This window comes from Rattus norvegicus, chromosome 3 (genome assembly GCF_036323735.1).
Source record: "Rattus norvegicus strain BN/NHsdMcwi chromosome 3, GRCr8, whole genome shotgun sequence".
Taxonomy (NCBI): Eukaryota; Metazoa; Chordata; class Mammalia; order Rodentia; family Muridae; genus Rattus; species Rattus norvegicus.
In genome coordinates, this window is record NC_086021.1 from 128,123,316 (window position 1) to 128,143,910 (window position 20,595).

The 20,595-nt window shown below is 47.6% G+C and overlaps 2 protein-coding genes across 15 annotated transcripts in view; one reads left to right on the plus strand and one right to left on the minus strand.

Annotated features, from left to right (window-relative positions):
- Positions 1-20,595, plus strand: part of Stard9 (StAR-related lipid transfer domain containing 9) — a 115,628-nt gene that overhangs the window by 88,450 nt on the left and 6,583 nt on the right. For 4 of the 12 annotated variants that reach the window (XM_017592209.3, XM_006234817.5, XM_039106814.2 and 1 more), the window contains 6 exons: positions 744-861; positions 982-1,103; positions 1,310-1,374; positions 1,495-1,697; positions 1,849-1,928; positions 2,095-2,421. In XM_017592209.3, the coding sequence (XP_017447698.1) occupies positions 744-861; positions 982-1,103; positions 1,310-1,374; positions 1,495-1,697; positions 1,849-1,928; positions 2,095-2,421 (915 nt within the window). 12 annotated transcript variants of the gene reach the window in all.
- Positions 6,349-20,205, minus strand: Cdan1 (codanin 1). 3 transcript variants are annotated; one of them, XM_008762204.4, is made up of 28 exons: positions 20,071-20,205; positions 19,371-19,855; positions 18,974-19,177; positions 18,607-18,776; positions 18,365-18,478; positions 18,207-18,285; positions 17,212-17,332; positions 16,943-17,052; positions 16,492-16,581; positions 15,948-16,023; positions 15,227-15,432; positions 14,785-14,905; positions 14,499-14,645; positions 14,174-14,340; positions 13,761-13,848; positions 13,460-13,549; positions 13,264-13,318; positions 12,937-13,070; positions 12,737-12,840; positions 12,263-12,421; positions 11,728-11,791; positions 11,475-11,553; positions 11,142-11,290; positions 9,628-9,735; positions 9,478-9,541; positions 9,181-9,362; positions 7,729-7,836; positions 6,349-7,112 (listed from the first exon to the last, which is right to left on the minus strand). In XM_008762204.4, exons 1-28 carry the CDS (start codon positions 20,158-20,160, stop codon positions 6,987-6,989), a joined length of 3,690 nt encoding a protein of 1,229 aa, XP_008760426.2. In that variant the 5' UTR covers positions 20,161-20,205; the 3' UTR covers positions 6,349-6,986. The 3 variants fall into 3 exon arrangements, 2 of the variants coding, with proteins under 2 accessions (XP_008760426.2, XP_038962744.1); XM_039106816.2 differs by having other exon boundaries at positions 18,974-19,180; XR_005502957.2 differs by lacking the exons at positions 6,349-7,112; positions 7,729-7,836; positions 9,181-9,362 and having other exon boundaries at positions 9,509-9,541; positions 11,189-11,290; positions 18,974-19,180.

Consider the following 20,595-nt stretch of genomic DNA (forward strand, 5'->3'; position numbering starts at 1 on the left):
TACTAAACTTCTTGAGTCTTAGCCACTGTTCTATCGTTATGAAGGCAGCTCTTACAGAAGCAAGCATTTCATTGTGGGGGTTTTGCTTAGTTTCAGCATGGCAGCAGGCCAACATGGTGTTGGAGAAGCAACTGAGAACTATATTCTCAGTTATATTCTATATTCTCAGAACTATGGGCTTTTTTTTTTTTAAGATTTATTTATTAAGTACACTGTAGCTGTCCTCAGAGACACCAGAAGAGGGCATCAGATCTCATCACAGATGGTTGTGAGCCACCATGTGGTTGCTGGGACTTGAACTCAGGACCTCTGGAAGAGCAGTCAGTGTTCTTAACCACTGAGCCATCTCTCCAGCTCGACATGGGCTTTTAAAACCTTCAAGCCCGGGGTTGGGGATTTGGCTCAGTGGTAGAGCGCTTACCTAGGAAGCGCAAGGTCCTGGGTTCGGTCCCCAGCCCCAGAAAAAAAAAAAAAAAAAAAAAAAACCTTCAAGCCCATCCCCAGTGGCATACTTCCTGCAACAGGGCCACACCTTCTAATCCTTTCAAAGTGTCACTCTGTGATGACCAGGAGTATCACCCTGGGTCAGTCCAAAGGCTTGAAGACTTCCAAAGCCTTCAAGTATATGAGACTTGGGGACTATACTTATTCAAACCACCATAGTATCCACCATTCTCAAGTCGAATTGCAGTTGCTAGTGGAAGGCATTCTGGATCTCATTCTCAATGTCCTCTGTTCTGCAGGAGGATTCTCAAGTGCCAGATTCCCAAGACACTTGGATAGGGGACTGGCGGGGCCGGTCCACAGTGAGGAACAGTTACCTGTATCTGACTGGGTCTTCCTGGAAGAACTTAGCTCACAGTGAGTATGAAGCTTAGGGACTGTCTGCAGGAATTACTGACCCAAGATTCCTGGCCCTGTATCACAGCTCCAGCACTTTGGCATTCAGGTCATTGCAGAACCTTCATTTCTTTGTTGTAGGCTGCAGAGCCTCGATGGGTAGTGGCTGCTGCTCTCCCTCCAGCCTGTCCAGCTTAGGAACCTGCTTCTCCTTCCCCTATCAAGACTTGGCCAAACACATTGTTAACACATCAATGGCTGATGTGAGTCTCTGGGTCTATTCATTCTCCTCTTCTCCTGTTGCTCTAGCCTGACTTACGTTAGATGGGAAGGGAGGAGTCAGGCAGATTAGGCCCACCCAGGCATTGAGACTTCAGGAACTCTTCAACTTGACAAATGAGTATTTAGTAAATTAAATGTTAGTCAGACTGATGAACTTAGAGGCCTGGCTTCTACCCTCTGCCCCCAGGTAATGGCTGCTTGTTCGGATAATCTCCACAACCTCTTCATCCGCCAGGCATCAGCTGGCTGGAAGTAAGTTAATTTGCCATGCTTTGGTCTTTCTGCATTATTCTCCTTGTCCACTCAGCTTCCTGGCATTCCCCACACTAGTAAATTCCTTTCTGACTGTTTCTTGCCTCTGGTGTCCCCAAGCTATCAGGGTGAGGAGCAAGAGGTACAGCTTTACTACAAGGAATTCTCTTCTACTCGACATGGATTCTTGGGTGCAGGTGTGGTGTCCCAGCCACTCTCTCAAGTGTGGGCAGCTGTGAGTGATCCCACTTTGTGGCCTCTGTATCACAAGCCCATCCAGACATCAAGGCTACATCAGCGAGTGACCAACAGTATCAGCCTGGGTGAGTTTAAGGGCTTGAAAGTTTCCAAAGGCCTGGTAGGGAGTCAAAGGTCGAAGCAGCACTGTTGGGAGCTCTAGACTTCTCAGCAAGCCTGCCAGAGATCTAGTTATGAACACAGAAAGACTAGTATTCAATCTGTCTGTCTTTCTAGTGTACTTGGTGTGCGACACCACACTGTGTGCGCTGAAGCAGCTACGAGATTTCTGCTGTGTCTGTGTGGAAGCCAAAGAGGTGCCTATGTTGGTGTGGTAAATGTTATGGGATAAAGTGCCATGAGGTGCAATTAGTGGGGTGGCTTGAGTGCTGACGATATTACCCCCGATCACCCTAACTATATTTAAATCTGTCCGTGTTTTGTTGTTATACAGGCAGGACTCACATGTATCTCTGTCCCTAGGGACACCTATCAATCATGGCAACTCAGTCTGTGTATGATGCATCCATGCCAAGACCTAGCAGAAAAATGGTCAGAGGAGAGATCCTTCCCAGTGCTTGGGTCCTGCAGCCTGTTCTCTTGGAGGGGAAAGAAATAACCAGAGTCATCTTCCTTGTTCAGGTGACACTGCACTCATGGCATATCTTGGGGATATATCTTTCCCGTTGCATAGAATCCTCAGTTATCATGCCATTTGGCCAGAGTAGGCTAATTGGAAGGGGAATCAAAGAGGGAGGAGTAAGGAAGCTCCCAGTACTAGAGATTGGCCGACTTGTAGCCTATGGCTAGCCACAGTGTCCTTAGGAAACAGACTGTTGAAGCTGAGTGGCAGCAGACCAGAATCCTCACCATCTTGAATGGTTCTCCACTCTCAGTCCAACTTCATCACTGGGAGGGGAAAGCTAGTCCTTAGATCAAATGCTCAGGGGTCCAAGTGCATCTCCAGTCACCACTGCCAGAGTGGCTGCTTCGGGTCTGTTTGTACCTTCAGTTCTTCCTTCTGCTTTCAGGTAGAGCTGGGTGCACCAGGCTTCCCTCCCCATCTTCTCAACTCCTTTATCAAACAGCAGCCGTTGGTTGTGGCCAAGCTGGCATCTTTCCTTCGCCGTTAGTGTTGGGCCATGGAGACAGCACTGCTGAGGTGTAGGCCCAGGACACCTGAGACTCCAGCTGCTTCTAGACCCAGAGGCAAGAGGAGCCAGCAAAACCAGTACTTAGTACCTGGTTACCTCTAAGAGTGAGCAACCTGAAGCTTCTGGCCGTAGCTGTCCAAAGAGTGAAATCAGCTCACCTTCAGGATGTCTCCCCTTTATTCCTGCCTCGGGGGCTCAATGGCACCGAGTGTCCAAAACTGGAAAAGGCACAGCCCACAGAGCTGGAGACTGCAGTGCTTTGGCAAGGTGCCTTCTTGGCAGGCAGGCACTGGCCAAGGGTGCTCTGGATCTGCCTCCAAAATTCAGTTCCATTTTGTGATGGCGTGGTAGAAAGGACCAAACCATACAGTTTAAAGAATCATCTACACAAACCAAATCCTGATTCAGAATTTTTTCTCCTTGAATGTTTGCAAACATTTTACTATTCACATTGCTCTTCCCCCCACTGTGTGTCACTGTATATCACTGGTACAGTCAGTCTACCTTTTAAGCTCAGTACAATGGGAGACCAGTAACACGACAGCTACATGCTGCTTGTGAAGAGGGATTTCAAGCAGATTGTCGAGAGGATTAGCATAGGTCTTGACCTTGTGCTAACTAACACACCTCACGTTCCCAAATGCTGGGATCATGAACCGACCACAGCTAGCACCCACTTCTTTGTATATGGTAGGGTGTGGTAGCACATAGCAACAGCACTTTGTGGTAGTAGGAGCAGGGGGACCAGAAGACCATCCTCAGATGGCCAGCCCGTGATTCATTAGACCCTATCTTAAGCTTGGCACTTACAAAGACGGTCAATAGTTAGAGAAGAGAAAAGGTTTTTTTTTTTTTTTTCCATTTTCAGATAAGAAAATTCTTTTATTTCTGTCACTCCAAATCTTTGATGGAAGAAGCTTCTCTTATAGAGATAGGACTGGTTAAAGGGTAAATTTCTTTCTATTCTTTTAGAATATTTATATATTATGAATTGAATATTTGAATTTATCCATGGTAATTTTTGGCATGGTAATTTTTGGCAATACTTGGAAATGCAGTGTTATACGCCTACCAATTTCCCTCCTGCCCTCTTGCTTTTTTTGTATGTAGCTTCAGTTTTCCATAGCTTCAGTTTTCCAAGTCCCACACTAAGGACCGCAGCCCACCATGCCCAGTTTCTTCTACCTCTTTTCATGTAAGTGCCTTACTGAGACTGTTAACCTGCCCCCAACCTCCCCCCACCAAAAAAAAAAAGGTCAAAATATTACTTTTAAAAATTAAAAAAAAAGGGGGGGGGGGTTGGGGATTTAACTCAGAGGTAGAGCGCCTGCCTAGCAAGGGCAAGTTCCTGGGTTTGGTCCCCAGCTCAGTGGTTAAGAGCAATGACTGCTCTTCCAGAGGTCCTGAGTTCAATTCCCAGCAACCACATGGTGGCTCACAACCATCTGTAATGGGATCTGATGCCCTCTTCTGGTGTGTCTGAAGACAGCTACAGTGTACTCCTATACATAAAATAAATGAGTTTTTTTTAAATAAAATAAATTACATATATATATAAAAAGCCAGATAGTGGTGGGGCACACACCTTTGATCCAAGCACCCAGGAGGAAGAGGCACGCAGATCTCTGAGTTTGAGGCCAATCTGGTCTACAGCATGAGTTCCTAGATAGCCAAACAGACAAATAAATAGAATGTATTGTTGAGGGTCATGATGGCAATATTTACTCACAGTTCAGGGCAGAGATTTTCTGTTTACATGCATGTGCTAGTATTATGATCTCAGCTACTGTAGGAATCTAAATAGGTGAACAGCATAAGGTGAAAAGCCCCTCATGAGACTTGAGTCAGCAATGTGAAGCATACGGTCAATCTCTGTAACTCCGTCTTCCACATCTGTACATTTAACCATGATCAAAAGATACTCAAGCAAAGTTTCTTGTCATAATTAGTTCCATATAGTTACACTAATTAAATCATCTCTGGACAACATATTAAAGGACATAAGAGGGGAAAGGAAAACCAAGGATGTGTACAGAAGGCAGATGCAGCTCTAACACTATGCCATTATCTATTAAGATGGCTGACCACCATGTATTCCCATATTTGTGGACCTGTACTGATCCTATTGTAAAAGAAGATGAATCAGGTTCTGAAGAACATATGGATCACCTGAGGCTGGGTCTGCTCCTGTCCAGGCATGGAGAGCTCAGTATTTTTACCTGAGGCCACTGGTCCACAGAACAACAGTACAAATACTACTGACTATACCCCAGAAGACTGCTTTTGGTAAGAAAGAAGTTCTGAGGTAATTCTGCCATTCCAGTTAATACAGATATCACCAAAAAAAGAGTTCTTGGTGCAGAAAGGAGAATAAATAGTTTTCTACTTGATTACCTGCCTGTCTTTACAGTCTGAGCAAGCTGTTGTAAGTGCACCTTAAGACAGGCTTGCTTCATGGCTGAGTCCTTCAGTTTTCTGGGCCTCAGGCTTTCCTAAACAAGATAACAATTGGCCATTAGCCTGCTGCTCACCTTTCCCAGGACTCAGCATTCTGAAGCAGGACTGTGGTTAAACTGCATGATAATCCTGATTTCTAGGCAAGAACAAGAAAAACCATGATCATCCACTGGGCTTGTAGCTCAGTGGAGTACTTGCCTCACATGTGAGGCGTGAGGTTTGGTAGCCAGCATTGACAGAACTGAGTAGGTTGTCGTTAACGATGAGTCAAGGCCCCTGGGCCCAATCCTAGATTTGGAAAAGGACTTAGGGGAAGGAAGAAGAGGCATACACTAGAATTAAATAGCACTGGAGTGTAAGTTTAGAGAAACTTAACTTTCCTCAGGTCAAAAACCATTTTGCCAGCTGAAAAGATTTTGCAGTTAACTTCAGGAGTCATTACTGAGCACATTCTGATCCTTCCACTAAAGCCTGAGGCTTACTACCAAAACAAACAAACAGAAAAATAGTTTTACAGGGATATATCACATTTTCAAAATACTGTCATCTTTGGGCACATGCCTTCAATCCCAGAACTTGGAAGGTAGAGGCAGGCAGAGCTCTATGAGTTTAAGGCAATCCTGGTATATAGAGTGAGTTCCAGGACAGCCAGGGTTACAAAGAGAAACCCTGTGTTGATAAACAAAACAAAACCCCCTTAAAAATCAGCTGGTTACAGGGGCTGTCAAAATAGCTGAAGGCTAAGCCCAGTGACCTGAATTTGAGCCCTGGATCCACATGGTAAAATGAGAACTGACTCCAGCAAGTTGTCCTTCAACTTCCAGAAGTGCGCCATAGCACTTGAGTGCAGACACTCTGAGTATAATAAAAACGTCACCCCATTTATAGAAATGAGGTCTTGCTAACTATAACCCAGAAGACTGCTTTTGGTCAGAAGTTTTGAGTTAAATCAGACATCCCAGTGCCTACAGTACAAATATCACCAAAGCTACCTGCCATGTGGGTCGGCATAGACAGCAGGGAGCACATGGAGAGTAGCAGATTGTGTCTCTCAGACTGACAGAATGCAGACACCGTGAAGAAGCACACACTGCAATGCACAAAGCCCACTTCAGAGGGGAGAATAGCCATCAAGACCTTGTTAGAAATTTTATTTAAAAAAAAAAAAAAAAAAAAAAAACAAACCCAAGCCCCTTAAATTTTCTATACCAGGCTTAGTCTGACTAACTCCCTGCAAAGAGGCGAAGGTCCATATGAGACCAAGTTCCACTTAGGTGATTCCTACCTTATTGGCTGCCAATATTTGGGGGTAGGGGTGACAGTCCAGCTTCTGGACTCAAGAAAATGTTTTGTCAATGTTCTCATAAGCAGAAGTTCTTTGCCTATTAAGATTTCTCAGAACCACAAAGTTTCAAGAGATGCTGGGATAGCAGCAACTTGAGGCTCGAAATAACATTGATCAGCACACGCATTTCTTTTAGCATCTGGATTAGAAATGCTAGCCCTTTTGCTCCAAGGTTAGAGTCTCTGGGCTTTTCCACTGTGACTCTGAATCAGGTTCTCCTTCCTCTAGATCTCAGGTGTTGAGGCCTGCATCTGGATGCTTGAAGCAACACACTTCCTTCACTTAGGAGCAGAGCAGCAAGCCCGATTACACACCTGGACACTCTTGCCCCAGCAGGGCGTGCAGTGGGTTCTTGAGCCTCCTCCTGAGGCTCAGGAGGCAGGTTCTGGTGACTTGCCCAAGAGGGCTGCTTCCCAGCCCTAGCTTTGGGCTAGCACTGTCCCTCGATTTGGTTGCATAAGTTCACAAGCTCTCAGCTGGGGTTCTAGCAGATGGGGCTCAGCTAGGAACAAGCGAAATAGTGTTGACAATTCTTCTGAGAAGTCCTAAAGTAAGTAGAAAGGTTAAGAAAAGTAATTCTGGATGTTCTGTCCTTTCTAAGGTCAGTCCCACCCGAATAATCACTCACAGCCAGTGAAACACTGATAACCCAGCTATTTCATCTAATGTCTTCTCTGCAGAAATGGATATAAACCTCCATGGCTGGTAAACTGAGGCATTAAGTTCCAGCAGGGAAAGTGGACTCTATTAAGAAGCAGAGGCTTTAACATTTTCAAGCACAAAGTATTAATCTTATTTTAACAGCACTATTTTGCTCTAAATCACAAGAGCATTTTAAATATAAGCCAACATTTACTTGAGTTTCAAATCCCCAATATTCACTGTGCCATGCCTATTTCTAATTGTCCTCCTTTCCCTCTGTTCTTCTGAGAGTCTTACAAAGTAGTCACTTAGATCAAACCCAATACATGGTCTCGTGGTAGTCCTGGAAACACTTTGGCAAAAAGGCACATAGCTGTAGCTATGGTGGGCTCACAGTTAGAATCTCATTCCCAGCAAGTAGAAAGAATGCAAGTTTGTGGTTTGTGGGCTACAAAAGCAATCTTTAGGACAAATGAGACATATCTTCAAGACAAAGGGATTAACATTAAGATTCCTTACCCCTGGCCACTGGGCTTCATTAAGGCTGACTAAGCAGGCTTCTATTTCCAAATGCCCCATGAGATCCTTTTCTACCAGCTCCCGGAGTAAGAACAGTAGCAGGTCCCACTGCAAAACACCACAGAGAAAGTCAAAAGTTGTCAGGATCATATAGTAGTCCTAACAGTAGAGACTGAGGACTGTACAGTAGTCCCAAGAGTAGACATCTCGAAGGACAGAGCTGGAGATAACAGAGTTGGAGATAATGGCTCAACATGCTGTTAAAAGCAATTCAACACTCAGGAGGCAGAGGCAGAGGTGCAGGGGTAGAGGATCTCAGGTCAGCCAGGTCTACAGAGTAAGTTCCAGCTATATAGAGAGAGTTCTGGCTACACAGAGAAATAATGTTTTGGGATGGAGAGATGGCTCAGAGGTTAAAAATACTGTCTGCTCTTCCAGAGGTTTTGAGTTCAATTCCCAGCAACACATGGTGGCTCACAACCACCTATAATCAGATCTGGCGCCCTCTTCTGGCATGCAGGCAAGAAAGCTGTATGATGTATACATGATAAATAAATGTTAAAAAAAAAAAAAAAGAAACAATGTCTTGAACTCCCCCCTAATAATAAAAAAATAAAATAAATGATTATAAACTATTTACAAATAAACACACACACACAAAAGAAAAGAAAAGAAAAGAAAGCTGCCCCGAGGAGGAAATTGAGACAAAGGGAATCTGCTTTTGCATGGATGTGGAAGAAAACAATAAAAACAGCAGTTATACAATTTGGGGTGGGCCACTGGATAATGTTAAGAACATGACTTGCAGGGATGAAGGGATTGATTGATCAGCAGAGTTCCTGATGTGCAAACATGCCTGTGTCATGGGAGTCCAGTAGCAAGGGCCAGCTCTCCCATGTTCATACTTACAAGGCTGGCTCGCCCACAACTCCTTACCCCGGAAAGTGTGTAAGACTGCTTTCTGGAGTACTGCAGTGGTTAGGGGCAGGGCCAGCTCTTCCTTGGATCCAAGTTGTATGAGTGTCTACCTGTAACCCTACTGCTAGATAGGAAAATCCTGGAAGCCAGCTAGTTTAGCCAATCAGTGAGTTTTAGGTTCAGTAAGAACAGTGCTCACTAGTAAGTACACATACTACCCCCTAATATGACTACAGGAGCTGGGCATGATGGCTCAAATTTGTAATCTGCACTTGAGAGGCAGAGGCAGGAAGAGTGCTGTGAATTTAAGGCCAACATGGACTACAGAGTGAGATCCTAGCTGAAAATCCACATGCATGGGCCTAAGTGGTGGCTCAAAGCACTTGCTGCTCAGCAATTCACTTCTCAGTATTGACAAGGTAGCTCACAGCCACCCTAGTTCTAGTGGATCTAACAGATATATTAATGGTGCACACATGCGGACAAAACATTTATATACATAAATCTAACTACCTCCTAACAAAAATTACTTACCTCTCTTGGCCGAGTATCAGCCAGAAGCCCTACATTTCTTGGGCTGAGTAGAAGCTGCAATGGAACTGGCCCCTGGAAGTCATCCTTCCACAAGGAAAGCAGCATATGCAGAAGCCTTCGAGCGTGTCCTCGATCCAGCCTGTGCTGTGTTGGGGGCCCTAAGATGGGGATCTGGTCTGCAACTATAGGGAAAAAAGAAAAGGTAGAAGAGCATGTCCTATGCTTCTAAACTTGCTTGTATCCAACCTTGGGGTTTGGAGAATGTGGCACGAGGGACTTGGTAGAAAAGAGCCATACCTAGAAGGGACGCCAACTCTACAGAGCACTTGGCCAGATGCTGCTCAGCAGTCGGGCACAGAAACTGTGGGGTGGAAAAGGAGAAATAAGCATCATTTTTACTGCTCTGAGGATTGGTCCTGAGCCAGTGTGGGTCATGCCACATCTCACCTGGCGGCATTTCAGTGACTGGCCCAGCTGGTTTAGGAGCTGTTCCAGATGCTCTGGGGAAACTCCCTCCTCAGGGTCCCGAGGTCCGGCAGCCAGGGAGAGCACATCCTGTAGAGAGCAGTGATGAAACTTTATGCCAGAATGCCAGAAACTTGGTTTGGGATGGGAACCAGCCAGTGGAGAGAGGCAGAAGGAAAACAGAGCCCAAGGGAGTGAAGCAACTGGGTCAAGGTGTTCTTATGGCTGAGGCTCAGGCAGTAACAGCACAGCTAGAGAAGCAATCATATGGGAAATCCAGAGGGAAGTGGATGGAGTGCTAAGCCTGTAGACTGTGTGCTGCCAGAGAGCGCAAAAGGTGTCACTCACTTTGAGACAAAACAACCAATTCCCAGAGGGCATCTTAAAATCCTTAGGGAAAATGTCCTATCTAGAGTCTGAATACTTCTCTCTCAATGCTCCTCTGAGATCTCAAAATAGAATCCTCTGCATACTGAGAAGCTAGCTTGATACCTTTCTCTCTCCTTCCTAAAGTCCCCATCTGTAGACATTTCTTTCTAGTCTCTCTCTATTTCTTTATTATACTACCTTTATACTTTCTACTTCTTTATTTATACTACTTTTGTTTGGAGCAGGGCCAGATAGTATTTTAGCTCTTGGGAGTCACAAGGGCTAAATACTGTTTCAACTATTCATCTCTGCTTTGGTAGCACAGAACCAGCCACAGACGATTTATAAACAAATGGATTAGTAAACTTTTATGTATATAAACAAACAGCAGTCTCATTTAGGGTCATTTAGGCTATACAATTAGTCTCTTTCTCTAGACACCATGTGCTATGATATAGAGTTTACACTATCTACTTTTATAAGTTATCTTAAGAAAGTCTTACTTAAGTTGCCCAGACTGGCTTGTGATCCTCCTGCCTCAGCCTCCAGAATAACTGGGAGTCCAGGCCTGCACTCAATTGAGGCCCAGCTTTTATTTATTTCTTAATCACATGAGAACTTCTGGTCAGTGCTTAGTGACTAGCATTATCTCCCACCATGTCCAGACACTGACTGCCCCTCAAAGACTTCCCCACTCTGCAGCCCTTTACCGCCATGTGTGTAGGATGCATTTAGTCAAACACTTCAGCTCTGGCCCGTTGTGGTGCTATATGCCTTTAGTCCTAGTTCTTGGGAGCCAAAGGCAGGTGGATGTCTGTGAGTCTGAGGTCAGCTTGGGATCCATAGTGAGTTCTAGGCCAACCAGACCTACATAATGGGACCCTGTCTCAAACAAGCAAGCAAACAACCCACCCAACCCTTTAGATATAATTTTTTGGATGATTCTAGAACAAAGGCCTTAGGAAAACTAATTCAGCTCTGTTCTATGTGATCCCATTCAGTAAGGAAAGAAACAAACCAGCCAGACAAAACACAAAGCTTCTATACAAATCCTGAAGCCAATGTGAAAAGAAGCAAGCAGCAGGGAGAGGGAATGGGAAAGCCAAGGGAGTAGGGTAGCTGTGTACTTTTATCTCGGAGATGAGGTGGGAGGGGAGGGGAGCATGGTGCTCACAGGCTCGGGAGCAGCCCCTCCGCTCCACCCGGGCAGTTGGCTCAGGACCCTGGGCTCGTAGCATGCGACTCACGGCTGCTTTCACCTCCCTTCTAATCAGCGCTGCCAGGCAGAGGGAAAACAAGAATGGAGTTACTGGAATGTTTCCCTGCATGGGCTTGCCATGACAACCCACACCTTTCACTGGTTTTAAATGGCTCATCTAGTCTCCCACAAACTGTTCAATACCCTGCCTGTCCATCTTTAAAAACTTGGTTCAGTCACTCCTTTTCTAGATAGACCTCACCTGTAATGTTGGCAGACAACCAAGAGCAGGCTTTCTCTGTTGCAAGCCCCACAGCAATGTTCTCTGCACTGCTTAGAACCTGTGGCACAGAAGGACTGCTGAGTCAGGGACTTGGGAAGGCAGGTAGTACAACATTGGATTCTACAGTTCAGGGCCCACCCTACAACAGCCTCACACAGGTACATGTGTACACATATGTGTACATGCATGCCTGCCTACTGGCCTGCTAGCTGCAGGCTTGCTTCCTACGTACAGCAGCTGGGGTCTCCTCTGGTAACAATGCTCGCAGGGCAGTGGGGCTCTTCTTTTGGCAGAACCTACAAAAAGACAGAAGGGGGGGTCAATGTCTGGATATTGTAGGTGAATTCCCAAGTGCAGCAGGCCTATGACCTGGAAACTCTAACTCAGAAAGAAGTGCTGCCCATTCTCCTACCCCACCACTGATGCTGGAGGAAGGAGAGACCCGCCCATTAGTCCTACATCACACACATCCAACTCAATATCTGGACTCCATGCCCAAAGACATAATCCTACAGAAAAGGAACAGAGCACAAAAGGGGAGAAAGAAACAGAAATGGAGCAAATGGGATGTGAAAGAGGCAAAAAAAAAAAAAAGAGCAGGAAAAAAAATCAAAAGGAAGCTGTGTGTGCTGGCTCATGCCTGTGATCTCAGCACTTGGAAGTTTGAGGTCCGACTACAGAGTGGGACCCAGTCTTAACAAAAAATGTGCAGAACCAGGAGGAGACTTCAGGAAATGAGAAGGCTCAGATGGGTTGACAGTTCTTACTCTCGCCCCTGGGTCAATGCTTGGGCCCCATGGGGGCACAGCTGAGAACACAAGAATTCCAACAGCTGTGCTGGATCTCCCCCTTCTTGTCCCCGTGTCACCAGCTGCTCCTGAAGAAGTGACTCTGCTTGATGCACCAAGTCTGCTACCAGTGTCGCCCTGTAGCAGGGAGAGCAAGGTTGGGGCAGTTAGGAAAGTTAAGGAGAAAGAGCTGCAAACGGAAGACATTTGGTCAGAATGTCCTTCAAAGGATAAAAGAAATTTCAGCCTCCCTCTCCCCCCCCAGGTTGACTGCTCAGTTGGGAAACAGGTTAAAAGTTTTTTTTTTTTTTTTTTGAGCTGAGGACCGAACCCAGGGCCTTGCGCTTGCTGGGCAATCGCTTTACTACTGAGCTAAATCCCCAACCCCCAGGTTAAAAGTTTAAAGGTAAAAAATGAAAGGGGCTGAGAGCAGGATTCTCACTCCACTCTTACTTGATGTGTTTGACACAGTTTGATCCAATTCTTTCTGCCACAAATTCTACAGTCCTGCGCAGGGAGGGTGGCTGGTTGTGGAAAAAGGCCTCAGCGAGTTGAGCCTGGCAGAAGTTGGAGGCAGGTATAGTAGTACCATGAGGGCTTCCTTCTGCCTCCCTCACCAACTGCCTCCCTGTTTCCCTGTCCTTTGCCCTTACCTGCAACCCCTGGCTGGTCTTGAGAGGCAGGGTTCCCAGGCTAGTGGTTGTAGTGGGAGTGATTTTCCTCACAAAGCCTCCACTCCGCCCACTGCTTCCAGAAACCCAGGAAGCAAGCAGTTTCCGGAGCTCTCCTGTAGAGGAGTTGAAGTTCTTACTTCCAAAATTATTTCCCTGTCCTCCCTCACACATCATGACCTTTGTGGAGCAAAGAAGATGAACTACCCAGAGAGCCTAAAGACAGAACAGTCTGCTGAGGGGTCAGGTCCTTTTGGGTATCCATGACAGGCCAGGTCATGGACCATAAGGGGAGACAGAGATGCTTACCAATGTAAGGGCAACAGGTATATAACAGCTGCTGGTCCACAACAGGTACACTGTCCTGGGGGAGAATAGGCCAAGATTGGAAGGGGAAGGCAGGTAGTCTCCCTTCCCTCCAAATGTGCAGAGATAGAAGTCTTTTCTAGCTTGTCTCCTGCCAGCTCTTTATCTATTCAGCTCATTTATCTGGTTTGACACTCACCAATCCATGCTCTGAAGTAGTTGTGTCCACCTCAAAGGCATCTACCTGACCATCTTCTAGAAAGAATAAGTCCTCAGGAACTGTAGGTATCTGGTAAGAGAGGAAGGTAGTCAGAACACTATTGGCATGCTAAGATTTGCCATAGTTTCTAAATCTATTGGGGCCCTGGGTCAAGCAAGTTGTCTTCTGAAGCCATAGCAATACCCATCCCTCCTCTGTCCCAAATCTCCCTCAGACTCTAAAACTCTGTGGTCTGCCATGGCAGCCATCTACTACCCTATCTAGGCCATCGATCTGCTACCTGGAAAAGCCATCCCAGGACAGCAAGCAGCAGCAGCTTATTCAGGAAGCACATCTCTCCTTCATTCTCCTTTGATAAGACCAAACTCCTAAAAGGTAAATGGAGGATGTGAATAGACTTGTGCCAAGGACAGAAGGCGGTAAACAAAAGCTATCGCTAGGAAGGGAGTTCTCAAAAGCAGACCTCAGTCACACTACTGTTGGGAAGACCAACAGGATCTCAGTGAGACTTGTACCTTACATCCTTCTTGGCTAGGCCATATGATAAAGGAGGAGGACCATGGGAATGGAAGACAATTATCACAGTTCTGCCTCTCTTGAGGTGATCATAGCTGTGGAACCACATAGAAGCATAGACTTCTAGGCCCACTTTATAAATAGCAAGGGTATGCAAATCAGTCATGTTCTACTCACCGATGTAAGTGCAGCAGGAGAGTAAAGACACTCCGGTAATAGTCCAGCAAGGGGACAATGTGGTCAGCAAAAGAGAGGAATTCCACCAGCCAGGGCACAGTGAGCACTGCCCGACGGGCCCACAACCCCTGCTGCAACAGAGCCCGTATATCCAGAACAGGAGGGACCTGGGAAAGTCAGGATTCTGTCAATAAGCAGGCCCTTAAAAGGGGCTGGCTGACACCCTCTAAACTGCCAGGGGACTAGAATAGTCAAGGAAACCATTCAGCCTCCACATTTTTCTGGTCTCCCCAGCACTTCCTTACCTAGATCTTCCCATGCTCACCTGGCTCCTGAGGGCCAGAATAGAGTCCTGAAGCTCACGGGTTGGGGGCGGTTCATGTCCCCGGTATGGCAGGAAAGCCACAAAGCCCAGAAATTTAGCCAAAAGTCTAAGACTAAGAAGCACTACAGCAAATTGCCTCCGTTCACCCTGCATGAGGAATCAAGTGACACAGTACCCTTTGCATGAGTCTTCTGGAACAATTTAAAATCTGTTAAAGTTTTCCCTCAACACCCATCCTTTCCCCCCTAGATCAGACCCTATTATCCCCCTCGTTCTGTCTTCTAACCTGCCAGTCCACGTCAGATTCCCCATCTTCATCACCAGGCTCGTGCTGAGGCAGGCGAAGGCCATTGAGCTCCCGAATCTTTAAACTTAAACTATCCATGAGATGCTGATTAAAATGAAAGCTTGAATGGAAAAAGAGCAAAAGACAAAACAAAAAAGGACTGAAATAGGTAAAAAAAAAAAAAAAAAAAAAAAAAATCCAGCATTTCGAGGAGATGCCCAGACAAAAAGACTCCTAAGAAAGATGAAGCTAAAGGACAATGAAATTACCTATGCAGACAAAAGAATGAGACGAAAGAGGAAATAAAAGTGGGAGGGGCCAGAAATCCCTTCCAGACATGTCCAACGTGAGGCCCAGGCAAAAGACAATGGTTTACCCTTTGGGGAAACCAAATCTTTCTTGGACTCTGTTTCTCTCCCTGAGAAACACAGGAGACCCTTACCTGCTGGCACTCATGATGAAGTCCCTGAAGAAGCCTTGACAGCCTGGGAAGGTGGGGGGTGGGCAGGGTCCTCCACTGCTCTGAGGGGCTATAAGCCGTTCTTGGAGCTGCCGCAACCGTCCGAGCTTGTCAGCTCCTAGCATATTCAATACATCTGGAGCTTCCCCCAAAACAGATCCCCCAGCACCGCCAGGGCTCTGACACATCTGAGACGCCCGTGTCCGAAGGGAAGAAAGATATGAAAACCTGTAAGAGGTTTTGACTAACAGGATACTGGGAAAGTAGGCTTGGGTTATAGCTTAGTGGAGAACACTTGCCCAGCATGAGCAAGACCCTGGGTCTGAAAGAAAGTAATGAACAGTACAGAGGCTTTATCTTCTGATTTGAAAGGTGAGGAGATGAAAACCGCAAGGCCCGGCATGCATTGTTGGCCTCAGGTCACTAAAACAAGGGTTTGAAGATACCATGACTACTAAGCTGTCTTTGTACCCTTGCACAAGTCAAGAAAGGGATGGTGGTGAGAGGCTAAATAAGGGCATGGAGTCCAAGGCATGTCAGAGAAGTTAGAGAACACTGTCCATCAAGTTTGAACTATCTCCCAAAGAGAAGGTATTCTTTTTAAATATGTAGCCAGACAGAACCTATTAGGTTGTCTACCTGACCCAGAGTATCAACCTTTATTTAGCTGCCCCCATCTTTTGGCTCCCACTGTAGTTATTACCTGGAGAAGCTGCTTTTGGAAAAGCCGGACAAAGTGGCTGTGGCTGCAGGCTGCAGAAAGTTGACCCATCATGGCTCTGAGGAGAAAGAGTAGACACAGTGTGGGAAGTAGACAGGTGATATAGTCTGGCTGTTTACCAAAGACATGAACAAACTCCCTTGCCAGGAAGCCCACACAGGAGAAGGTAAGAAACGTTTCCTTCACTACCAAGGTAACTCCAGGCTGGATAGACTTATTAATCTACTAAGAAATGCCCTCTCAGATCTTCAGACATGCTCAGTGTCGGGGAGATAAGGACAGGATACTTGTTTGACAGCCTGTGCAGTTTGATCTGAGCTTTGTCCTTTCCTAAGCTTTTGCCATTATAGAACAAGCGTGGTGCATTCCTGGGATTCAGAAACTAGAAAGATAAATCCCTTTTGATCTAGGTAGACTGAGGAGAGATGGGTGAAAGGAGGGAAACCCTTCCCAACAAACACCCTAAATATTCCTGTGTTGCTGCTGTCAGAGCAAGGACTGAACTGAGCAGGGGCAGAACACCAACCTGATCCTGCTACCCAGCCCCTTCTCAAAATCCCAGCTGGGTTCCTCGTGGTGGTCTTCCCATTCTCGAAGTACCTCATAGAACACATCTCTGAAAGATATGGAAGCTTGATCAGTTGACTCCCAGTTGCCTACAACCACTTCCCATAGCACTTTCCCTTGCTTGGAAGGTTTAAGATAAGTCTGCCCACAGTGCCAGTCTTTAACCCCCAAAGCTCTCTACAAGATGGTAATGTTACAGACCCAGCAGCAGCACATCACAGGCATCTGTGGACAGGGAAAGCTGACCCTAAGCTTTCAGGGATTCAGGTCTGTGGACATGAAACAGAATGAAGCCAACAGGCTTTATGATGACTGCCAGCCAAGGATCTGAACAGCAGTACCCACCACTTGCAGTGCCTAACTCCTAATTCTAGGAAAGTAAATAATTGTTTATTCCCTTTTCTTTTCACCTCTGCTTTTTAAAAGTATGGAAGGCTCGATCACTGGAGAAGTTGGCACGATTGTCAGTTTCTGGCTGAAAGGAGACAGCTTGAGCAGAGGGTGGTATCACAAGGGAGACCTAAAACATGGCAACATTAGAAAACAAGACCTGTTGGATCACGTTTAGAAAACTTTACTCCTTATTGTCGCCCAGAGTTAGCCCACTTGCCAGCACCAGGAAAATTGTCTTAATTTGCAGAACATCTAGGCTACTAGGTACCTAAGCAAGGGTAACTACCTTGGCAACACTGCCTTCATAAGCAGCTCGAAGGCGGCCTTGCAGAGCTGGTGAGAAGCACAGCAGCCGCTCATTCTCGGCCAGCAGCTTTAAGGTCCCTTTATCCAGGTAGGAGAGAACCCTGCAGGGACAGGTGTGCACATGACTGAGATGAGCACGCTGGCTGCAGACACAAAATCCATCTGAAGCATAAGGCACTGTGTAAGCCTAGATACGTATGGCAAGGTCAGGGGCTAAGAATCAAGATGATAAAAGTAAAGGGTGAAGACATGAGACTTCATGGAGCTGAGAGCAAGAAAGCAGGCTAGGAACATCAGCTATGAACTTTATAAAGGTAAGCTGTCGGGTTGGGGATTTAGCTCAGTGGTACAGTGCTTGCCTAGGAAGCGCAAGGCCCTGGGTTCGGTCCCCAGCTCCGAAAAAAAGAAAAGAAAAAAAAAATAAAGGTAAGCTGTCACGTATTGTTGTTATTGTAGTACACGGGGCTCTCTATATGGCCAGCAAGCACTCCAGTGGTCTATATACTTAGGCCTTTTTGTATTTATTATTTGGGAATACCATTCAATATGTTTCAAAGGCTGGCTTTGAATTTTCTGCAGCCCGGGCAGGTCTTTAAACTTGCAATCCTTGCTTAGCACCAGACCCAGTCATTTAATTTTTTTAAAGGATAAACTCATAGCCTTGATACAAAATTAAATGTTTCAGATGGGCCAGGAATGTTAGCGCATGCTTTTATTTCCAGAACTTTGGATAGACAGGCTGGCTAATCTATGCAGGTTTGAGCCCATCTTGTTCTACATAGGGAGTTCAAGGCCAGCAAGGGCTACATAGTATCACCCTGACTAAAAAAAAAAACAACAACAATCTCCTTCCCCTCAACAAAAGGTGCCAGGTGGAAAGGTCTAGGGCAACTGTATCTATTAAGCAAAGTCATGCATCCTACATGGCTAGAAACAGACAGATAAGACCCAAATGCCTCAGCTAGAAAAACTCACTGAAATTGATGCTCCAAAACCTGCACTGCAAAGAAGACACAATCATGGATGCTCCGAAACAGGGGAGTTTCCAGGGAATCTAGGCCAATAACAAACGGTTAGTTAAGAACTAACCCACCTGCAAACATCATTTCTTGAAATTAGACTTGCTTACTGACCTAGGGCACCCTGACTCGATTCAAGGTCACTGTCCTTGGTGGCCGCCATTCTCCGGGCAGTAAGGAGCTGAAGGACGAAGAAAAGCTCCAGGAAAAGGTTTGGTACTAGGTTCTCTGGATATAACGAGAAATGCCATACCATTGCGCACTACTGACAACCAGGCCAAGGCTCTGTATGCTTCATCCCCTCTTACTCTGTAGTTTGCATGCATATCCACCGCTGTCCCTTTGAGCTCACTCACCAGCAATACATGAGGAGTAGATGAGGGCTACCAGCTCGAGGCGCTGTCGAGAAGACACTCTGGCTGGGTCAGCAGGCTCTGCTGTGAGGTTTCCTGTTCTGTTGGGAACGGGAGACCCCGAGTCTGGGGCAGGGCAGGCCGGGGTAGGTGACTGCTGGAGCTGCTTGGATCTATGTGAACAAGAGAGATGTCATGATTACTCAGCCTGGCTTTCCAGTGACATTCACTTTCAGGTTCTGCCAGAGAAGACATCAATAGCCCAGAAAGCAAACCCAGAATCCGGAAGGGAGAAATCAAGTTCGGGAAAAATCCCCGCAAGTCCCGCACAAGGAGGAAGCTGATATCCCAGGTGGCGGCAAAGCCATACCGCGCCTTCCTGAGCATCTCCCGCTCCTCTTGCAGACTTCTGCACCCTGGGGGAAGGCCAAGGCCCCAAGGGCTAGTGTCCAGGGCTGAGGGTTGGGAACTGGGGACACAGCTGATTGGGGGTGAGGTGAAGCAGGTCTTGGGCTTGGACAGTGACCGCTCTTCGCTCACCGGAGTTGGGTTGATCCTTCGAGAAGGCTTCGTCCTGCTGAGAGTAGTCAGTTTTTTTTTTTTTTTCAAATTTCTATCTTCAAGTATCATCCATAACAGTTGGGGTCCCTTAAAACCCTCCCCCCTTTGTGGTTTCTTCGCCCTCAACCTTCTAACCATCGCGCATTCTACTGTGGGGCACCCAGCTCTGCTTTAGCGATTATCTTGCAATAAGGACCGATCCTCACCCTGCAGAGCCGGGCGGAACGGTGCCTACAGGAGGGAACTCCTCCAAGTTGCTGAGGTTTGGCGGATCTGAGAGCGACAGTCTGGGGCTGCCAGGGCTGCCTGAGCCCTTAGGCTTCCGGCCTCCGGCCCAAGGCGGGCTCTCGCTGCTGGCCCCCTCCTCGGGGCCCCCGGATCCCCGACCACCTCGTTCGCGGGACGGTCCCGGACCCCGCCTGCGGCCCGCACGGCGGGCCAGAGGTGCCTCGGCGGAGGTGCTGAGGGGCTCGGTTGCAGGGAAAAGCTGGCTGCGCGCCCCACGGCCACCCCGTGGCGGGGCCCCCTGCCTCGCTGGCAAGGCGGCCGAGGCGCCTGGGGTCTTGGCGGGGGTGGAGGGGCCCTGTGGGAGGACCCGGCTGCTCTGCTCCCTCAGGAAGTTCAGCAGGAACGGCACGAATTCCTTCCGCAGAGGCCGAAGTGCGCTCAGAGCAGCCACTTCGGAGCTATCCTGAGGAAGAAGCAGAGGTCGCGGGGCGAGAGGGTCAGCTGACAGCGCGGGCCTCCAGCGGCTCAGGCCGCAGGGTGGGCGGCCCGGCAGCGGCTGGCAGAGAAGCGCCCTTGGCGCGGGCCGACAGCCAGGGCAGGCTGGGAGAAGGGACTGAAGCAGCATCCCCCGCGGGAAGCACATTCCAGGCAGGTTTGAGGGCGTGTCCGCACTGTTACCTCCGAACTCGGGGTGCTGCGCGCGATCCACCGCACGGCGGCTGCGACCGGCACCTCTTCGCGCAGCAGCGACTCTAAAACGGCCGCCATCCCTGTCCAGGCGCTCTGAGGCTACTGCGCAGGCGCACACGCGCCACAGGCAGCCGGGAGGGGCGGAGCCAGCGGCCGGGGCGACCGTTGGACGACGGGGCGGGTCCTTGTGGGGTGGGGCTCAGGCGGTCCGGGAAGATCTGTCCAACCAGCTAGGCCTGCAGGGCGCCGAGGCGCCTTTCCCTGACTGCTTGGCCGCTGGAGCAATGTGATGAGATGGAACTGCGGCGAGCTCTGTGGAGACCCGGCTCCGAAAGAGAGGCCAGACAGGAAAAGTAACCAACTCTAAAAGACACCAGCCTATCAGACCAGACATCTGCCATAAACACAGCCTCAGACCACCGACTGTAGAGCTTTTTGAGTCACTCCCTCCTCAACCAAAATAAAGTGAGTAACCTTCTGTTCTGACCTTTTTGTTTTTCGAGACATGGTTTC